The 16690-nt window shown below is 45.3% G+C and overlaps 1 protein-coding gene across 1 annotated transcript in view; it reads right to left on the reverse strand.

Annotated features, from left to right (window-relative positions):
- Positions 1-4145, reverse strand: part of TOLLIP (toll interacting protein) — a 52225-nt gene extending 48080 nt beyond the window's left edge. Inside the window, exon 1 of the mRNA XM_026653923.2 lies at positions 4055-4145. Coding sequence (XP_026509708.1) covers positions 4055-4087 — 33 coding nt within the window. The 5' untranslated portion in view covers positions 4088-4145. The remainder of the gene's footprint in view (positions 1-4054) is intronic.
- Between the last annotated feature and the right edge of the window lie 12545 nt (positions 4146-16690).

The raw sequence follows: 16690 nt of genomic DNA on the forward strand, positions 1-16690 counted from the left end.
GAAAGTGCAAAACTACTATTCCAGTATCATGATCCATAGAAGATATATGTTTTAGTGGTTTAAGCACTGGACACCATGACATCTGTGTTCTACTGTTCAGTTACAGATTTACCGTGCGATCATGGACAAGACATTGAACCTCTGTGCCTCAGTTTCCTCTTGTGGAAAATGCTGATGTAGGAATAGGCCTCTAATTCACATTCAGATTTGCTTTAAAAAAGTATGGGCTTGTCTACACTTACATTTTATAGTGTTCTAACTTGCTGGCTCAAGGGTGTGAAAAATCACCCCCCTGAATGCAGCAAGTTTGTGCGCTTTAAAGCGCTAGTGTGGACAGCCCCGGAGCACTGCGCGCTCCCAGAGCTCGGCGCTATTCCCCTCGTGGAGGAGGATTACCAGGAGCACTAGGAGAGCTCATTCCCAGCGCTCGCATGTGACCACACTCACACTTTAAAGTGCTGCTGCGGCAGCACTTCGAAGTTTCTAGTGTAGACGTAGCCTCAGTGTCTGTGTGTGTATGGAGGAGAGGTGGAGGGTGAGGAAATTGCTTATCCTGGGAATTTAAGTACTGATTGCACTGACAAGTTTTGAATTCTTCTACATCAGCACACACATCAACAAACCTTCTTCCTTTCCTCCGAAGTTTTTTTTGCTTAACAGACAATGCTTCTGGATGTATCAGAAATCCTTTGAGTGAATCAGGGTAGCTGTCTGAAAGCATTTTTCTTCAGTACATGAACACTAGCATTATCTACATCAATTTGCGCATTTTCTGTGACAGTGTACCACAGAAACCACCACCATATCACAACTGTGACTCAAAGGCATGTAACATTTACAGCTCAGCTTCAACCATATTTTTATGAAAGATATTAAGTGCATGGAGGGATTGTAAGCTTCCACTCATTTCTAGCTAGAAATTTTGAGATCTGAATTTACTGCAGAATTCAAAGCTTGATCCTTGACCAAGCAGCAGAGTATCTAGATGACATTTGCCATCACTGTACACTAGCATTTCAGGTCCAAGTACATCCCTCTGCAATATAGTTAAATTAGGGATTCCTCATACATTTCAGTAAGAGCATGATAAGAGGACGGCAAGTCAAATGTTAATTTATATCCAGAAAGAGCAGCACCTCTTTAGCAAGAGAGCTCTGAATGATAAAATAGCTGGAAGATATTGTATCTCATCATCAAGTTGTTTGCCAATTTACACAAAATTGACTGCAAAAAGGAGCAGTTTAAGGAATCATGAACTTCATATTTTCATCTCACAGATTTAGCTTGAACAGAATTTTTTTAGTAGCACTTTTCACATCAACCGCACATGTTAAAGATACAAGATACTGATAATACAATAGTTACAAAAAAACCCCAAAACAGCTGCCATTAAAAAAAAAATCAACCATAGTTCACATATTAGAACCTATGTTGTTGTGAAAGGAAGAATATTGGTCAAGACACCATGGTAAGAAAAGAGCCAGGAATATTCCACTTGAACATTTGCCACTGATTGTCAGAAGGAACTTCAGTTTTTAATCATCTGATAAACTAAATGACAGGGATTGTAACTTAATATGTACAAATGAGAGCTACAAATTGGGAAGCATGGACATAAAAGACTGGTGTCAGCAGGTAGCATATTCAATTCTATTATATGCTGCCAGGCACCCACACTTGAGAACCTTGGAACTCTTCCTGCTTGGGTAAACTAATACCACCAAAAAGGTCACATTCTCCACAGCATAGGGGTGGATGAAACCTAATGTTTAGTGCTTTAGCACCCTTTAGTGGTTACTTACTTGCAGTACAGTTTTGGAAAAAGGTGTTTGCCTTCCAAGCTACAGGGAAAGAAATACAGAAACTGCATCTTTTGCTATGGAAAGAGGATCAAAAAAGGGGAATCATGTATTCCAGCGACAGGGCAACCTTAGGAATCAACAGAGACCATTTAATTATATATTGCAAGTCATTTCTCTGAGAGATGAGGATTACATTACAGGGCTAAACCCCGAATGTTAAAACTGGGGAGGAAGGCATGAGCTCTTACCAGGGGTTCTCACATTTACAAATAAAAAGTGATAGTTAAACAAAGTTTTACATAAGTCAGGCAAAAATCACACCACTGTGTTAAAGATATGTACAGAAGAGCCTAAATCAATACATAGCACTGAATTACAGATAATTTACTGGGACATTATCAGCATAATTTCTCCTTAAAATCATCTGAAATCCAGCAGACAAGTGCTATGTTATACATTGTGCACATTAATGTAAACATTGAATATCAAGAACATAGGTAGATATGAAATAACTTCTAGATTGACAAATGAACACCAGATATCAGCGAACAGCAAACACTGACTAAACACGTTTTATATTTTAAGCCACCTTCTAAATTTCAGCCAGTTAATAACCAGAGATTAATACCATTCTCTATTAAGATCGAACAAGCTTTGTACAAAATATTGAGCAGTTGTTTTTGTCATCACAACTATAACAAAATCTCTCTTCTAAAGAACTGTTACACGCTGTCATTTACTATTTTGAAAGTGACACTGCAATTTCATCTCTTTGTACACCAACAACTTTAAAAGATCATTCCATTTAAAAATCACTTGGTGATACCACCAAGTGAGAGCAGAAAGCTTAATGTATCTATCTTTCCCCAACTTCAATCTCCTGCCCCAAAAAAACCAGTCTATAAGAGCTACAGAGAAAAGACATTCAAAATATCAAATTGAGATACCTTTAACTAGTAAGAGAACATCTGTAACCTAAGGAAATAAAATTGAATTTCATAATAAGGGGTGGTGCATAGGTCCCCAACCAAAAGAATCAGGGTTAAAAAAAAAAAATCCCACATAAAGATTTTAGTTCTCACCAACAAAATAGAATTACTAAAACCCACTATATAAAGAAGGCCACTCAGAAAGAGCTAATAGAAATGGGATGATTCAAGAAAGAGCTAGGGAGATGCCCAAAGAATATCACCATCATCAGATCAGAAAGGCAGCTATAGCTCTTTAAGTACAGTACAGCAATTTAATGGAATGACTCAGTCTTCTTGTCTCTCAGCATCTCTTACACAGATTAATTGAACTGTTTGGTTGTTGTTAAGTAATTTAAAATCCTCAATTAAAAATAAAATTTCAAAAATGAGCCTTCCCCACATTAGCCTGTGTTGCCACTGGACACAAAGTGCAGGAATGGGGTGTACAACTAAGGCACGTGTTACATCAGATGTGTCACAGAGCATCTAGCAGCAGTGAGTAGAGCCTACTGGCAGCAGTAGACAGTGACCCATGTCAACGTGTCACCTGCGCACACACCTAGGAGGTGGCGGTTTCAAATCAAATCCAGTATGACCCTTATACGCTGCTGAAAACTGGCTCATCACCACACAACTTTTGGTTGAAGTTTCACCTACCCCCGCCCACGCTTCACACACACCCTTCAGCTGTCACCCCTAAACAGCAGAGACAGACAGCTGCCCCCTAACGTCTCACTTCCCAGCAGCAAGTTTCTCAGTCTGGGAGGAGAGCAGGGCAGACCCCGTACACCGCTCTGAGCTCCCTCTGGCTCCCCGAGAGTCACTTTTTCGCCTCCTCTGCCTAATGGGCTATGCTGGGAAAAGAGGCAGAGTCTCCCATCCCTGGTGTGCCACGTGGGGAGTGGATGATGGGCACAGAGACCCTCCCCGTCCTTAAAAGCCCTTCTCAGGGGGGGAAGAAGGGGCAGACCCCCCCCCCCCCCCCCCCATGGGTGATGGCAATGGGGAGCCAGAGCGCCCTCCCCCACCCTTGGCCCCGGACACTAGGGAATGAATGGCGGGGAGCCACCCTGCCCAAGGCCCACGGGCTGGGTGGGCTATGGCGAGCGGTCAGACGCCCGGACCCTGAGGCCCAGGTCCATGGTGAGAGGGGACAGAGAGCGGAGCCAGGGCAGGCCCCCTGCCCACAGGGAGCGCGGGGGAAGACACCCTGCCCCGGGCCCAGAACGAAGGGGGAGACACCCTGCCCTCGCCCCCTCGCCCTGGGTAGCGGTTACTCACCGGGCCCCGCTGGGTGCTGACGGTGGTCGCCATGGCGGGGACCCGCTTTCCGCCCGAACAGGCCGCTGCCGCGGTTAACCGACCGTCTCAACCCAAGGCTCCGGCGTCAGCTGAGCACAAGCCGAGCCCCGCCCCGCTTACCCGGCACTGCGCATGCGTGGCACAACGGATTTCCCGCTCCAAACCCCGCCCCCTTTGGCCGCTTCCAAAAGCGAACCGCTATGCAAGTAACACGCATGCGCCGTCCGGCGGTTTGTCACTGACCCCACCACCTTTGGTCTCCAGCCTTGCGCATGCGGCAAGGGGGTTCGCTCCTTTATTTCCCCCGTCCCCATAAGGTAATACGCATGCGCAACTCAGCTCGCTATTTCCCCCAATTGAGAACGGTTGGGAGAGTGACGCGGCAGCTTAGTTAGCGCATGCGCATATGACATGGCTGGGACTGAATTCGTGTGAAATGTCTCTCAAACCACTATACTGCGCCTGTGCAATGGGATGTGCCTCCCCCGCCCTTTGCGGGTGAGGGGTGCAAAGGCCGCCGGCCCAGAGGCGACGCTGCTCCAGCAGGAGGCGCTGTGCAGTAGCGGTGCGCCGAGGGGAAGGTGCTGGCTGTGCCTCTGCTGAGTTTGTGGCACGGGGCTGGGGTGCAGGGACTCAGCCCCTGTTGTCACTGTAGGGATTGTGTTGCTTCACGTAGCGACTGTTTAGGTCGCTAAACTGCGACTTTTTATTGAAAGCTGGGGACTGTTCACAGTCCTAATGCTGGAATTAAATATGGGTATGGATGAGTGTGTGTACTGTGATGGGGGTGCATGTGTGCTAAGATAGATGCTCATGTGTAGTATGAGGAACGTTCGTGTGTATGCTGTGACGTGGGCGTCCTGTGTGCAATTTTCACAGGGTCTCTTTTGCTGGAGTAAATCTGGTCTTTCTTACTTTTTCCAGGACTTAATTTACTGAATTATTAAAATACCCGAAGATAACAGCTGATGATTTTAATACATTTTTTAAAGCAAATGAGCAAGTGTTTTCTTACATAGTCAGACTCCTTCCCACAACAACACAATCCTTTTTTATATCTGGTGAATTTTCCACACTTATGTGTAATATATTGAGCCTTAACTCATGGTTTGTTAAATATAAGGATTATTGAGTATTGTTGCTGGCCCAAAGGGCCCGAGGGGGCAACAGCGGGGTTCGTTGCCTGGTGTGCTTTGCACCAATGAATACACCGAGGTGGAGAAGCAATCCAAGTTTATCTGAGATTTTGAAAAGGCACTCAGGAGACCAGCATGTCTTAAATCAGGAGCGCAACAAATACAAACAAGTTTCCCATTTTATACTCCAAGCTGTTTGTGTGCAAGCCTTTGTTTGGTTTTACCCTTACCCCTTTCTTTCAGACAACAGTTACAATAGGCACTACATTGGTATGTGAGAAAAGTTCTTGTTTAATTGTTTATTTGTGGCCTTGTAAGCTTAGACGCCTGTGAATTTCCCCCCTCCCCCTTTCCCCCGTTCTTATTACTACAGCGTTTGTTAATGTGAGCGAAACTGCAGCTGTCTGCGTTACATGCTATGCTTTTGCTTTTTAGGCTGTTAGCATTTCAGGTTGGTTAAAGTTCACAAGATGACGTTACTGTCGCTCGCTTAGACCCAGAGCAAGAGAGCTTTATTGACACATGGTTTTTTACTTTTCCGAGTTACCTGGTAGCTATGCCTAGTGACGTCAACAATTTTTTTCTTTGAGAACGCTTAACAAACCTTTGGCAGAGTTTTTTTATACTTTAAAGACAAAATGCGATTAAGCTCCATGCAATTAGGATTATTAATGAGAGGGTATAAGGGAACTTTTGAGAAATGGGAGGTACAAATTTTATGTATGAGCACTTTACCGCAAGCGAGCAAAAGAAAAAGAACAAAACATATTACAACACCTGTGAGCAAGAGGCGAACAATGCCTCCCCCTAGTCCCCCTAGACTAGGTAACCAACCCCAAAGGGAATCAAGAATAGTGGGTTCTTCTTTCTGGGCCTTTCACTGGTTTAAGGCCTGTTTGGCTGACAAGATGTGCTTGTTAATATTCTGTGAAAACTCTGGGACATAGGTACAACACTTTTTTTTAATAAGGGCACAGACCCCGCCCCGTGAGGCTAACACATAATCTAGGGCCTGGCGGTTTTGCAGAGCCAGCAATCGAAGCTGGTACAGTTTGAAGCTTTTGCCTTTTTCTATGGCTAGGGTATTATTGGCAAACTGGGTGAGAAATTTGCAAAGTCTTCTGTAGAGTTGGGTTAGCCGTCCCACCCCATAGGTAGGGAGGAATATTATCCCAAACCTCTTTTTTTTACCGATGGGTTTAATGGTAGCTTTTAGGGACCGGTAATATCTGGGGCGACCTGAGGGAGCCTGGGTCAAAACACAGAGGGGAGGAGCGAGATAGCCTTTATAACAGCTACCATGCCAACCATGAGGAAGCCATTTGTAGGCACTAGTACCACAAACCCAAAATGCTTCACCATAACTAGCCTTTCCATTGTTACCTTGTAGGTCCCGTAGGGTGGCTTGTGGGGAAAGGGCAAAGAATGCAGCGCCGGTTTGCCAACCGGTGGCATTTAGTACAGGAACAGTGAGACTTATACCAGGACCAATATAAAATGTACACGTACTAATGTCGGCAAACCAGGTATGATTCCTTGTACTGGCTTGCTGATAACATATGAGACCAGTGGGTGGAGAGCGTAAACGAATGGGCTGGGGCTTACGAGTGCTACTATAGTGGGAATTCCAAGAGACATTGTGTAGGCCATACGGAGCTTCCGCAGTACAGTTAGATCGTAAACTTAAATTGTCAGAGGTGCTGCTGCTGGTAACCATTCACCTTTGACAAAAGTCTGACCAATTTTGGGGAACTACTCTCGAGGGCAATCCAGCCGAATGGTGGGGAGTCTGGGCACATATCCAACAGTTGGAGAGATTGAACTCACGGGCAAAGGAAATTTTTAGGGCCTTATAGGTATTGGTAGCCATGTTGGCAGGGATGGCTCCCCATCCTGCATGTGATGTGGGTGAAACAGTAGGTAACAGAAGGAGTGCTTGTGTGACAAAAAGGAATGTTGTGAGAGACCCTAAACCTGAACCCATATTGTGATTACAACAACTCAAATGCCCAGAAGATAAGAATTATTGACACCAAACAAATTAAAAAATAAAAGGACCAGGACCATAGGTTAGGTCGGCCTTCTGTGAATAGATAAAACCAATGCTTAGGGTTCTCGTGGGGAGTGTGCTGTGGCTGTTCAGAGAGAACACTAGGCATTCCCAGTGACCCTTACTGTCTTTTGAATAACAGCTTAAGTTCCAAATCGTCGCTGGCAGCTTTCTCAGCAGGTTGGACAGTTCATTGTTCAGGAGTGGGTACTGCTTTCAGTCGAGAGTGATGAATTCAGTTCTTGTGTTCTTCGACCTTTGCCGCCGTGTGGGTAACAAGCAGGACGGTGTGGGGTCCCTTCCACTTCTCTTGGAGAGGCTCATCCTTCCAGGTCCGCACGAGTACAGAATTGCCTGGCTACAAGGAGTGGACCGGGGTATCCAGCAGAAGAGGCTGTGAATTTTTGGTGTATCTGTGAAGAGAAGAAAGAACAGCAGACAGAGAGCACATGTACTGAGACAAGAAACCACACCCCACTTTTCACTCCCCTGCCAGAACTGGGGTACCATTCATAGGCCATGCACTTTCAAACATAATTTTGAATGGACTAAGCCCTAACCTGCCCTTGGGGAGAGCACGAATGCGGAGTAACACAAGGGGCAAAGCATCAGGCCACCTAAGAGAGGCCTTCTGACAGACCTTTGAGAGGTGTCGCTTGAGTGTCTGATTTGTGCGTTCCACTACTCCACTGGCTTGTGGTCGCCATGGTGTGTGGAGCTTCCAGGGGATTTGCAAGGCACTTGATATCTTTTGAACAACTTGAGATGTGAAGTGTGTTTCATTATTAGATTTCATTCACTGGGGAAGGCCAAAGCGAGGAATGATTTTCTTAACAAACTTAAGAGCCACTGTTTTGGCAGTGTTGTTACGACATGGGAAGGCTTTGGGCCATCCGCTGAATCGATTCACCAAGACGAGGAGGTACCTGTACCCTTGGGTCCAGGGAAACTCAGTAAAGTTTATTTGCCACACCAATCCTGGGCCTGGGGTAGGTTCCAAGGTGGCTGGCAACACTGCTACTTCTGGTCAAGGGTTATTTTTTTGGCAGATTAAACATTCAGCCTGTACCTGTGATACTAGGGGTTTAAGTCTAGAGGTTAGAAAATATTTATTTATAAGCTGGGTAAGAGCCTTTCTGCCTGCGTGGGTGGTTTGATGCAGTTTCTGCAACACTGGTCGGATCAGGCCCTTGGGCAGGAGGATTTTTTCCTCTGTGGAATAAAACCATTCCTCCTTTTCCTGGAGACTGAGACTGTCAGCCAGGTTTCTGTCATCATGGGAGTACTGAGGGGCTGCAAGTTCATCTACTGATGGGATGAGGACATGCATTTGGGCATTTTTCTTTGTTGGTGATTTCAGGGTAGCAGCACGCTTGGCTTCCCTGTGTGCTCTGGCATTGCCCTTGGTTACATCTTGATTTTCCCTTTGATGGGCTTTGCAATGCACCACTGCTACTGCTGAGGGGAGTTGTACCACTTCTAAAAGCCGGAGAATTTGAGACCCAGGCTTGACCGGGGAGCCTTGGGCTGTTAGCATTCCCCTTTGCTTCCACAGACCAGCGTGAGCATGCAATACCCCAAAAGCATACTTTGAGTCAGTAAAGATATTGACCCGTTTGTGTTTTGCCAGCTTGAGTGCATGAGTTAGGGCCACTAGTTCAGCAAGCTGGGCAGATGTCCCAGCAGGTAAACTTTTAGCTTTCACGGTATCATGGAGAGACACAACAGCATAACCAGCCCTTCTTTGCCCATCTACAACAGCACTACTGCCATTGGTATACCATTCCAAGTCAGCATTTGGGAGTGGTTGATTTTTTAAATCTGGGCGGCTGGAGTATTGGACATTTATGATTTTTAGACAATCATGTTCCTGCTTTTTTGTTTCTGGTAGCAGGGTAGCTGGATTTAAGGGAGGGACAGGTTTGCAAGGTAACTTCAGAGTTCTTTAACAATTTCGCCTGGTACCGAGCAACCCGAGCCTGTGTGAGCCAAAGACCACCCTTAGTATCCAGCAGGGCTTGGACCATATGGGGAATATACACTTGCACAGTTCCTCCCAGTGTCAGTTTTTCAGCTTCCCCAAGCACTAGGGCAGTGGCTGCGACTGCTTACAAGCATGCTGGCCATCCCTTTGAAACTTGATCCAGTTGTTTAGAAAAGTAGGCTACGGGACGTTTCCAGGCACCTAATAGCTGAGTAAGCACTCCCAGGGCTACCCCTCTCCTTTCATGCACATACAGTTGGAACGGCTTAGAGAGATCCGGCAGACCCAGGGCTGGGGCTTCCATCAACTTTTTTTTTAAGATTTTAAATGCCCTGTCCGCTTCTGGGGACCAGTCAAAGGGGTCATGATTCGCTTTCTTAACACATTTATATAGAGGTTTAGCCCATAATTTAAACTTGGGGATCCATATTTTGCAAAAGCCTGCCATGCCCAGAAATGCCCTGAGCCGTTTACTGTTGCTGGGGATAGGAACTTGGCAGATAACCTTTTTTTTTATTTGAGAGCTGTCTCTCTCCCTGCTTTATGTGAAATCCCAGATACTGTACTTCTGAGAGAGCAATTTGAGCCTTGCTTCGAGCTACCCGGTATCCTCGGAGTCCAATAAAGTTCAGGAGACTCACAGTGGCATTGAGACAAGGGATCAGACCCACAGCAGCAATTAGCAAGTCATTTACATATTGCAGGAGTTGGAATCTGTTTGAATTATTTTATTTTTTTAAGTTTTTGGCCAGAGCCTGGCCGAACAGAGTGAGGGAATTTTTAAATCCCTGGGCCAATACTGTCCAGCAAAGCTGCTTTTTAACCCTTTGTTTGTCCTTCCACTTGAAGGAGAATATTTCTTGAGATTGGGTGTCGACTGGAATTGTGAAAAAAGCAACTTTTAAATCTAGGACCGAGAAATGGGTATACTGCCCCCCTATAGAGGCCAACAGTGTATACAGATTTGGAACAAGGGGGTGCAGAGTCTTAACCCGCTTATTAACTGCCCTGAGGTCCTGTACCAGCCGATACGTGCCATTGGGCTTTTGTACGGGCAGAATGGGGGTGTTCCACGCTGACTGGCATTCTCGTAGTACACCGTACTCTAGGAACCGATCTATAGTCTCTTGCAGTCCCTCTCTGGCTTCCCTCTTAATTGGATACTGTTTGATTTGCACTGGGCTTTTTCCTGGGAGGAGCTGAATATGAATAGGGATTTGATGGGTTGCTTTTCCTGGCACCGCTGATGCCCAGACAAGGGGATACACCTGGTCCTCCCACTGGTTCCACTCTGGGGCTTGCATAGCTGAGGGTTCAACTGCAAGGGTCATTATCCAAGCATTCTCAGGGGGTAAGGTGAGAGTTATATCATCTTGGGTAAAATGCAGGGTGGCACCTAAACGACAAAGTAGGTCTTGTCCTAGTAGTGGTGTTGGACAATCAGGGAGGTAAACCAGCTTGTGTGATACAGTTCTGTTTCCCAAGGCACATTCCGCTGGGGCATACACTGGGCACTTAGTTCCTTTTCCTGTGGCACGCACCACTGTGAGGGAGTCTGCCACTGGCAGCTGAAGGGGTTGATTTACAGCAGTCCGTGCTGCTCCAGAGTTTACTAAAAAGTCTATTTTTGAATTTTTTACCCTCATTTTTACTCGGGGTTCCGGGGGTAGGATGGTCCGTTTCCCCTGACACCCCTAGTTTTGATCCTCCGCTGCCATCATAGGGGTACCTTCCCTTTCAGGGCACTTATTTTTTTAATGTCCCTTTTTTCGGCATATGGCACACTGGTTGCGACCCAGGCGCCTTTCCTGGGGACCAGGGCGCCCACATCCACGACCTTTTATTCCCCGGCCCCTTTTACCTTTTTGTGATCTTCCTCTGCCGCCAGCCTGCACCGCTGCTACCATTATTTTTACTTGCTTTTTTTTTTTTAAGGGTATAAGCCCTATTTCAAGTCTTTAAAATTTGAGCTATAGACATTTTCATTAAATTCTTTTTTTTTTTGCATTTTTTTTTAATATTAGGGGCCGCACGGCTGGTAAAGATACCCTTTATAATTGCCTCAGTTGCCTGATCATCTGGGTCTGCACTGGTAGTTTGCCTGATGGTATCCCGAATACTCTGCAGAAAAGCCACTGGACTTTCATTTGCTTCCTGGATTAGCTCATAAGGCTTTGCCCAATTGTTATGTCGGACAGCTGAGTGCCGGAGGCCATGCATAAGCAGTTTCTTATAGGAGTTAAGCAGCTTTCAAACCTCCTCCTTATTTGGATTTCACCGGGGGTCCACTAGGGGAACAGCGACCTTAGGCAAGGGCTTGCCTTTTTTATTTTTATTATGCCTTCTCTGTGCTTTTTTCTTAGCCTTAGCTATAACCTGATTTTGCTCCACCTCAGACAACAAGGTTTTTATAAGTGTATTGCAATCATTTCAGTTAGGCTTACAACTAGCCAGACACCCTTCAAAGATTGAAATAAACCTGCTTGGATTTGTAGAAAATTTACCTGCCTGTGCCTTAAAGGTAGCTAGGTCCACTGGGTTAAAAGGAACATGAGAGTACACAGGCACAATCTGGGCTGCACGATCCTGTGTTCCTGGACGGGCTACCACATTTTCAGTAATCAAAGGATACAATTCCACCAAGGAGGTACTTTCTGGAGCCTGTGGGGGTGGAGGAGCCGAAGGGGACACCGATTCTGGCATTACAACTGTGGGAGGGTTCTGGGGTTTAGCAGCAGGTACTACCGAGTCTGTCGGAGTCAAATGGCACTTGTGCAAAATATTAGTCCTATTTTTTAATACCATAAACGCATATGCATAGAGATGTTCATTCCATTTACCAGTTTGCTGACAAAACAAAAGTAACTGAAGGATTGTGTTGTAATTAAGTGATCCTTCCGGTGGCCACCTTTCCTGGCACTCCAGCTGGTATTGAGGCCAATCAACTGTACAGAATTTTTTTAATTTACTTTTAAGCATTGAATTTGACCGAAACACATCCCAATTTGCTAGGATGCATTCTAAGGGCGTACACTGTGCCCTGCCGGCTGTACTCTGTCCCTGCCCCATACTCTAGGGAGACACTGGGCGTCCCCAGGTCCAAACAGGTAAAGTCCCCACTGGACTGTTCCTACCTTATCCAAGGGTCTGGTTCTGCACCGTCGCCCACAGCTGCTTCTCCACTGTCCGTGTGCGTTGCACCGTTGTGCCCTCCGGGGTCGATCAAACCACGTCTCCGCCGAGGCCCCCAATGAAGTCACTGGTGAGTTCTGGGTGTCGGTCGTCATCGTAATCCATCGGCTGCCAGGAGGGATCCGGGCAAGGCTAAATTTCAGCCTCGAGCCCACCCAGGGACGCCAAAGCTGTTGCCGGCCCAAAGGGCCCGAGGGGGCAACAGCGGGGTTCGTTGCCCGGTGTGCTTCGCACCAATGAATACACCGAGGTGGAGAAGCAATCCAAGTTTATTTGAGATCTTGAAAAGGCACTCAGGAGACCAGCATGTCTCAAATCAGGAGCGCAACAAATACAAACAAGTTTCCCATTTTATACTCCAAGCTGTTTGTGTGCAAGCCTTTGTTTGGTTTTACCCCTACCCCTCCCTCCCAGACAACAGTTACAATAGGCACTACATTGGTATGTGAGAAAAGTTCTTGTTCATTTGTTTATTTGTGGCCTTGTAAGCTTAGACGCATGTGAATTTCCCCCCTCCTCCTTTCCCCCGTTCTTATCACTACAGCGTTTGTTAATGTGAGTGAAACTGCAGCTGTCTGCGTTACATGCTATGCTTTTGCTTTTTAGGCTGTCAGCATTTCAGGTTGGTTAAAGTTCACAAGATGACGTTACTGTGGCTCACTTAGACCCAGAGCAAGAGAGCTTCATTGACACTTATGGTCTTTTACTTTCCCGAGTTACCTGGTAGCTATGCCTAGTGACGTCAACAGTATTATTGGCATGAAATGTTTTGTTGTCAGCTGTCTAACGAAGGTTGTATTTGTTTGCTGAGTACCTTGTTGTGCCTAGTCTGTTTGTATGAATTGTACTTAATTATATTCTGTGGTTTTTCACCTTGTTAGAATATATTAGTTTGCTGTTCTACATCTTAAACAGGACAATAAACTGAAAATAGAATTTTTTTTCTGTACAATTGAAATCTTTAATCAGATACTGATGTGCAAGAAGTAACACAATACAATTGTAAGTAAACAGAAGCATTTCACTTTTTGGGGAAGTTTTTTCTAAAACTGAAACAACTTAAGAATTACTATATTACATTTTTTTTCTTAAAAATTAAAATAGGGCAAATGTCCAGGCCAAACCAAAAAAAGGGGACATACTTTTCCAAAAAGTTCTTCTCACAGTGATATGAAATAAATTCATCCTACACCCTTGCAAAAACAAGATTTTTAATTTTGTAATATTTTTCCCATAACCTATTCTTTTGGAACATGTCATGTGGAAAGATTTGAATTAAAAAGCCCTCCCCAGTTTGAAAAATATATTCTCATCATACATCTATTGTTAAACACTTACTATATTTAATATTCATGTTCTTTAAAAATCACATGAAACCCATCAGTAAATCAGTTTAATTCAACCCCAACCATTTGGAAAATATGTGTTCAAAGAGCTGTAATGATTCTAGAGCCCATAATATTCTTGCCTATAGTGCAAGCTTTGAACAAAACATGGCATCTTTGGACATGGCAACCTCATGGACCCATTGGCGACCAAAAGAAAACAATCACACAGTTTTCCAAACACTGACAATATAGAATGCCTGGAGTTTAGCAATTTTTTGCGCCATCTAGCAACTTTTCAAGATCCATCTGGCAATTTTCACTGATTGGCATTTGGCAACACTTTCCAGGCAGGGACCTCACTGCCCCACCGTGAGACACTACTGCACCCAGATGTCACCACATTGCACCAAAAAGATCCCAATACCAAAACAGCCACTGTTCCCGCACCCATCAAAACAACCTCCATGCTGAGCCACCAGTACCCTTCAGCAAAATGGCCTCTGTGCAGGTGTGTTATTGCGCCAAGACTCTAACATCCCCCACCAAAAAGGCCATTCCCCCCTGCCAAAATGCCACTATGCTGAGGTACCATTGCAATTACAGTCTTCTCCATCACAAGACAGCCCTACCCAGAGACATCAGTGTCCTGAAATGCCCCATATTGAGATTCCATCCTTCCATGCCAAAATGGCCATTGCCTTGCCCCAAGGCACCACCACACTGCACAGAGAAACTCCCACACCTTGCTAAGACACCACTGGCTGCCTCACACTGAGACAGCCTCACCCAGGACAATCCGCCATTCTGTGTGTGATGCCTCTGTTCCAGATCACCTCTGATGTGCCACACATCAAAATGTCCATTATGCTACACAGAGACCCTGCCACTGAATGCCAAGACACCATTGCCCAACCTTGAAATGCCTTTGTCCCTAATTGAGACACCACTGTTCCATCCCAAGATGCCTCAATTTCAGACAGCTCCACCTTGCGGCAAGACAGCCCTTTCCAAAGAGCCCACACACAGAGAAACACCAGTGAGCCACTATAAGACACTACTTATTAAGAAGCACCTGCCCTGCACTGAAACACCATCATCCTAATCCAAGGTAGCATTGGGCCAGAACACTGTTGCGGTATGTCATGATGACCTGGTGCTTGAACTCACTGGGATATGACATGGCAATCTGTGGGTAAAACATTACCGCCATCACCTTGCACTGAAATAGCATTGTGAGGAGGTGATGACATGGCACCAAAACATCATCACTGTCACTTTGCACTAAAACATCATAACAATTTGACAGTGAAATATCACCATCACAGTTTGCTGAAATGCCATTATGAAGTGGCATGTCAATGTAGCAGCTAAACACCATTGCCTCAGACCAAAATATAATTGTGAGGTAGTGGAACAACGTGGCAGTGGAGTGTCACTATGACCTTGCACAGAAAAATCATTGTGCTGCAGTGCAACAATATAGTACATCACCATCACATTGTGCAGAAACAGCATGATACAACATTACACTGGGGGGAGGGATTGCCATTACCATTCTCTTGTGCCAAAAACTCACTGTGATGCAGTGCTACAAAATGGAGGTGAAACATAGTCATTGCATTACACTGAAACCCCATCAGGACGTAGCATGGTGAAATGAGGGTAAAATGTCTCCATTGCCTTGTGTTGAAACATCATCAAAACATGGTGCAATGATGGGATAATGAAACATCAGCCTCACATTGCACTGAAACATGATTATGATGTGATGCAGCGGCGTAGCAATGAAACATTGCACTGAAATGCCATTGTAACGCAGCATGATAACGTGAAGACTGGACACATTACTGTCATCTTGCACCAAATGATCATGGCGACGCACCACTGTGACAGGGCAATGAGATATCTCTATTACACTGCACTGAAACAGCCTTGTGAGGCCGCAGCACAGCAATGGGATGAGGAAACATCACCATCACTTTGTGCGAAAATGGTGTGATGCATCACAGCAACAGGGCATTAAGATGTCTCCAGCACATTATAATGTGGCACAACATCATCGCAGCTAAACACTTCATTGAAACAGAATTGTAATGCAGCAAGGATATGTAGTGGGAGAACATCTTCACTGTCACCTTGTGCTGAAATATCACCACTGTGTTGAATACAGCAACTTGATACTATGTGGTGACATAGCAGTGGAACAGCCCTATCATATGGCAACAAAATGTCACCACAGTGCCTCACAGAAATATCACCTCCCAGGTTATGCTGTTAGCATTTCCACAGATTCCCTCTCCCCAAGAGAATGTCCTTTTTGAGGGTGTCCTGGGGCAGCAACCAGTGGTGGAAGTTCTGTCATCATGGCCTATCTGAAGCCGTAATGGCAGAGGAGTGGATCAGACCAACAGGGGTTCATGAGGAGTGTGGAGGCACAAGACCACCTGACAGACACCGCCAGTGTGCAGATCTCAAGGGGCCACAGTTTCCAGAGTCCAAACTCCCTCTCTGTTCAGCAAATTTCCATCCACTCAATCATAGAACCATCTGTTGGAAACTCTGCATGGGGAAGCTGACAGAATATTCCTCCCTGATATTCTGCAGGTGGGGGTGATCTGGCTCTTGGTTAGGAAACCACTTGTGCCCTCATCCCAGGTGTGCCACCACTGTATGGTAGCTAGCCCAGTTTTAGTGATTTTTTGAATGTTCAGTGTTTGACCTCTTCCAACCTATTATGCAATTCCAGTCTTTTCAGAAGAACAAAGGCAGCTTCAGTATTCATTTGAGTGCTGTTCTGAGAGATACAATCTGATCATTTCAAAGCCTATTTAAATAACATAGCTGTTTCCTGCTGTTTGGATCTGCTGCATGAATTTTGTCATTAATTAAAATTCTAGTGCAGATTCCAACAGCTGGAAATAGAAC

This window comes from Terrapene carolina, unplaced genomic scaffold, assembly GCF_002925995.2.
Source record: "Terrapene carolina triunguis isolate 2854851 unplaced genomic scaffold, T_m_triunguis-2.0 Scaffold171, whole genome shotgun sequence".
NCBI classification, from domain to species: domain Eukaryota; kingdom Metazoa; phylum Chordata; order Testudines; family Emydidae; genus Terrapene; species Terrapene triunguis.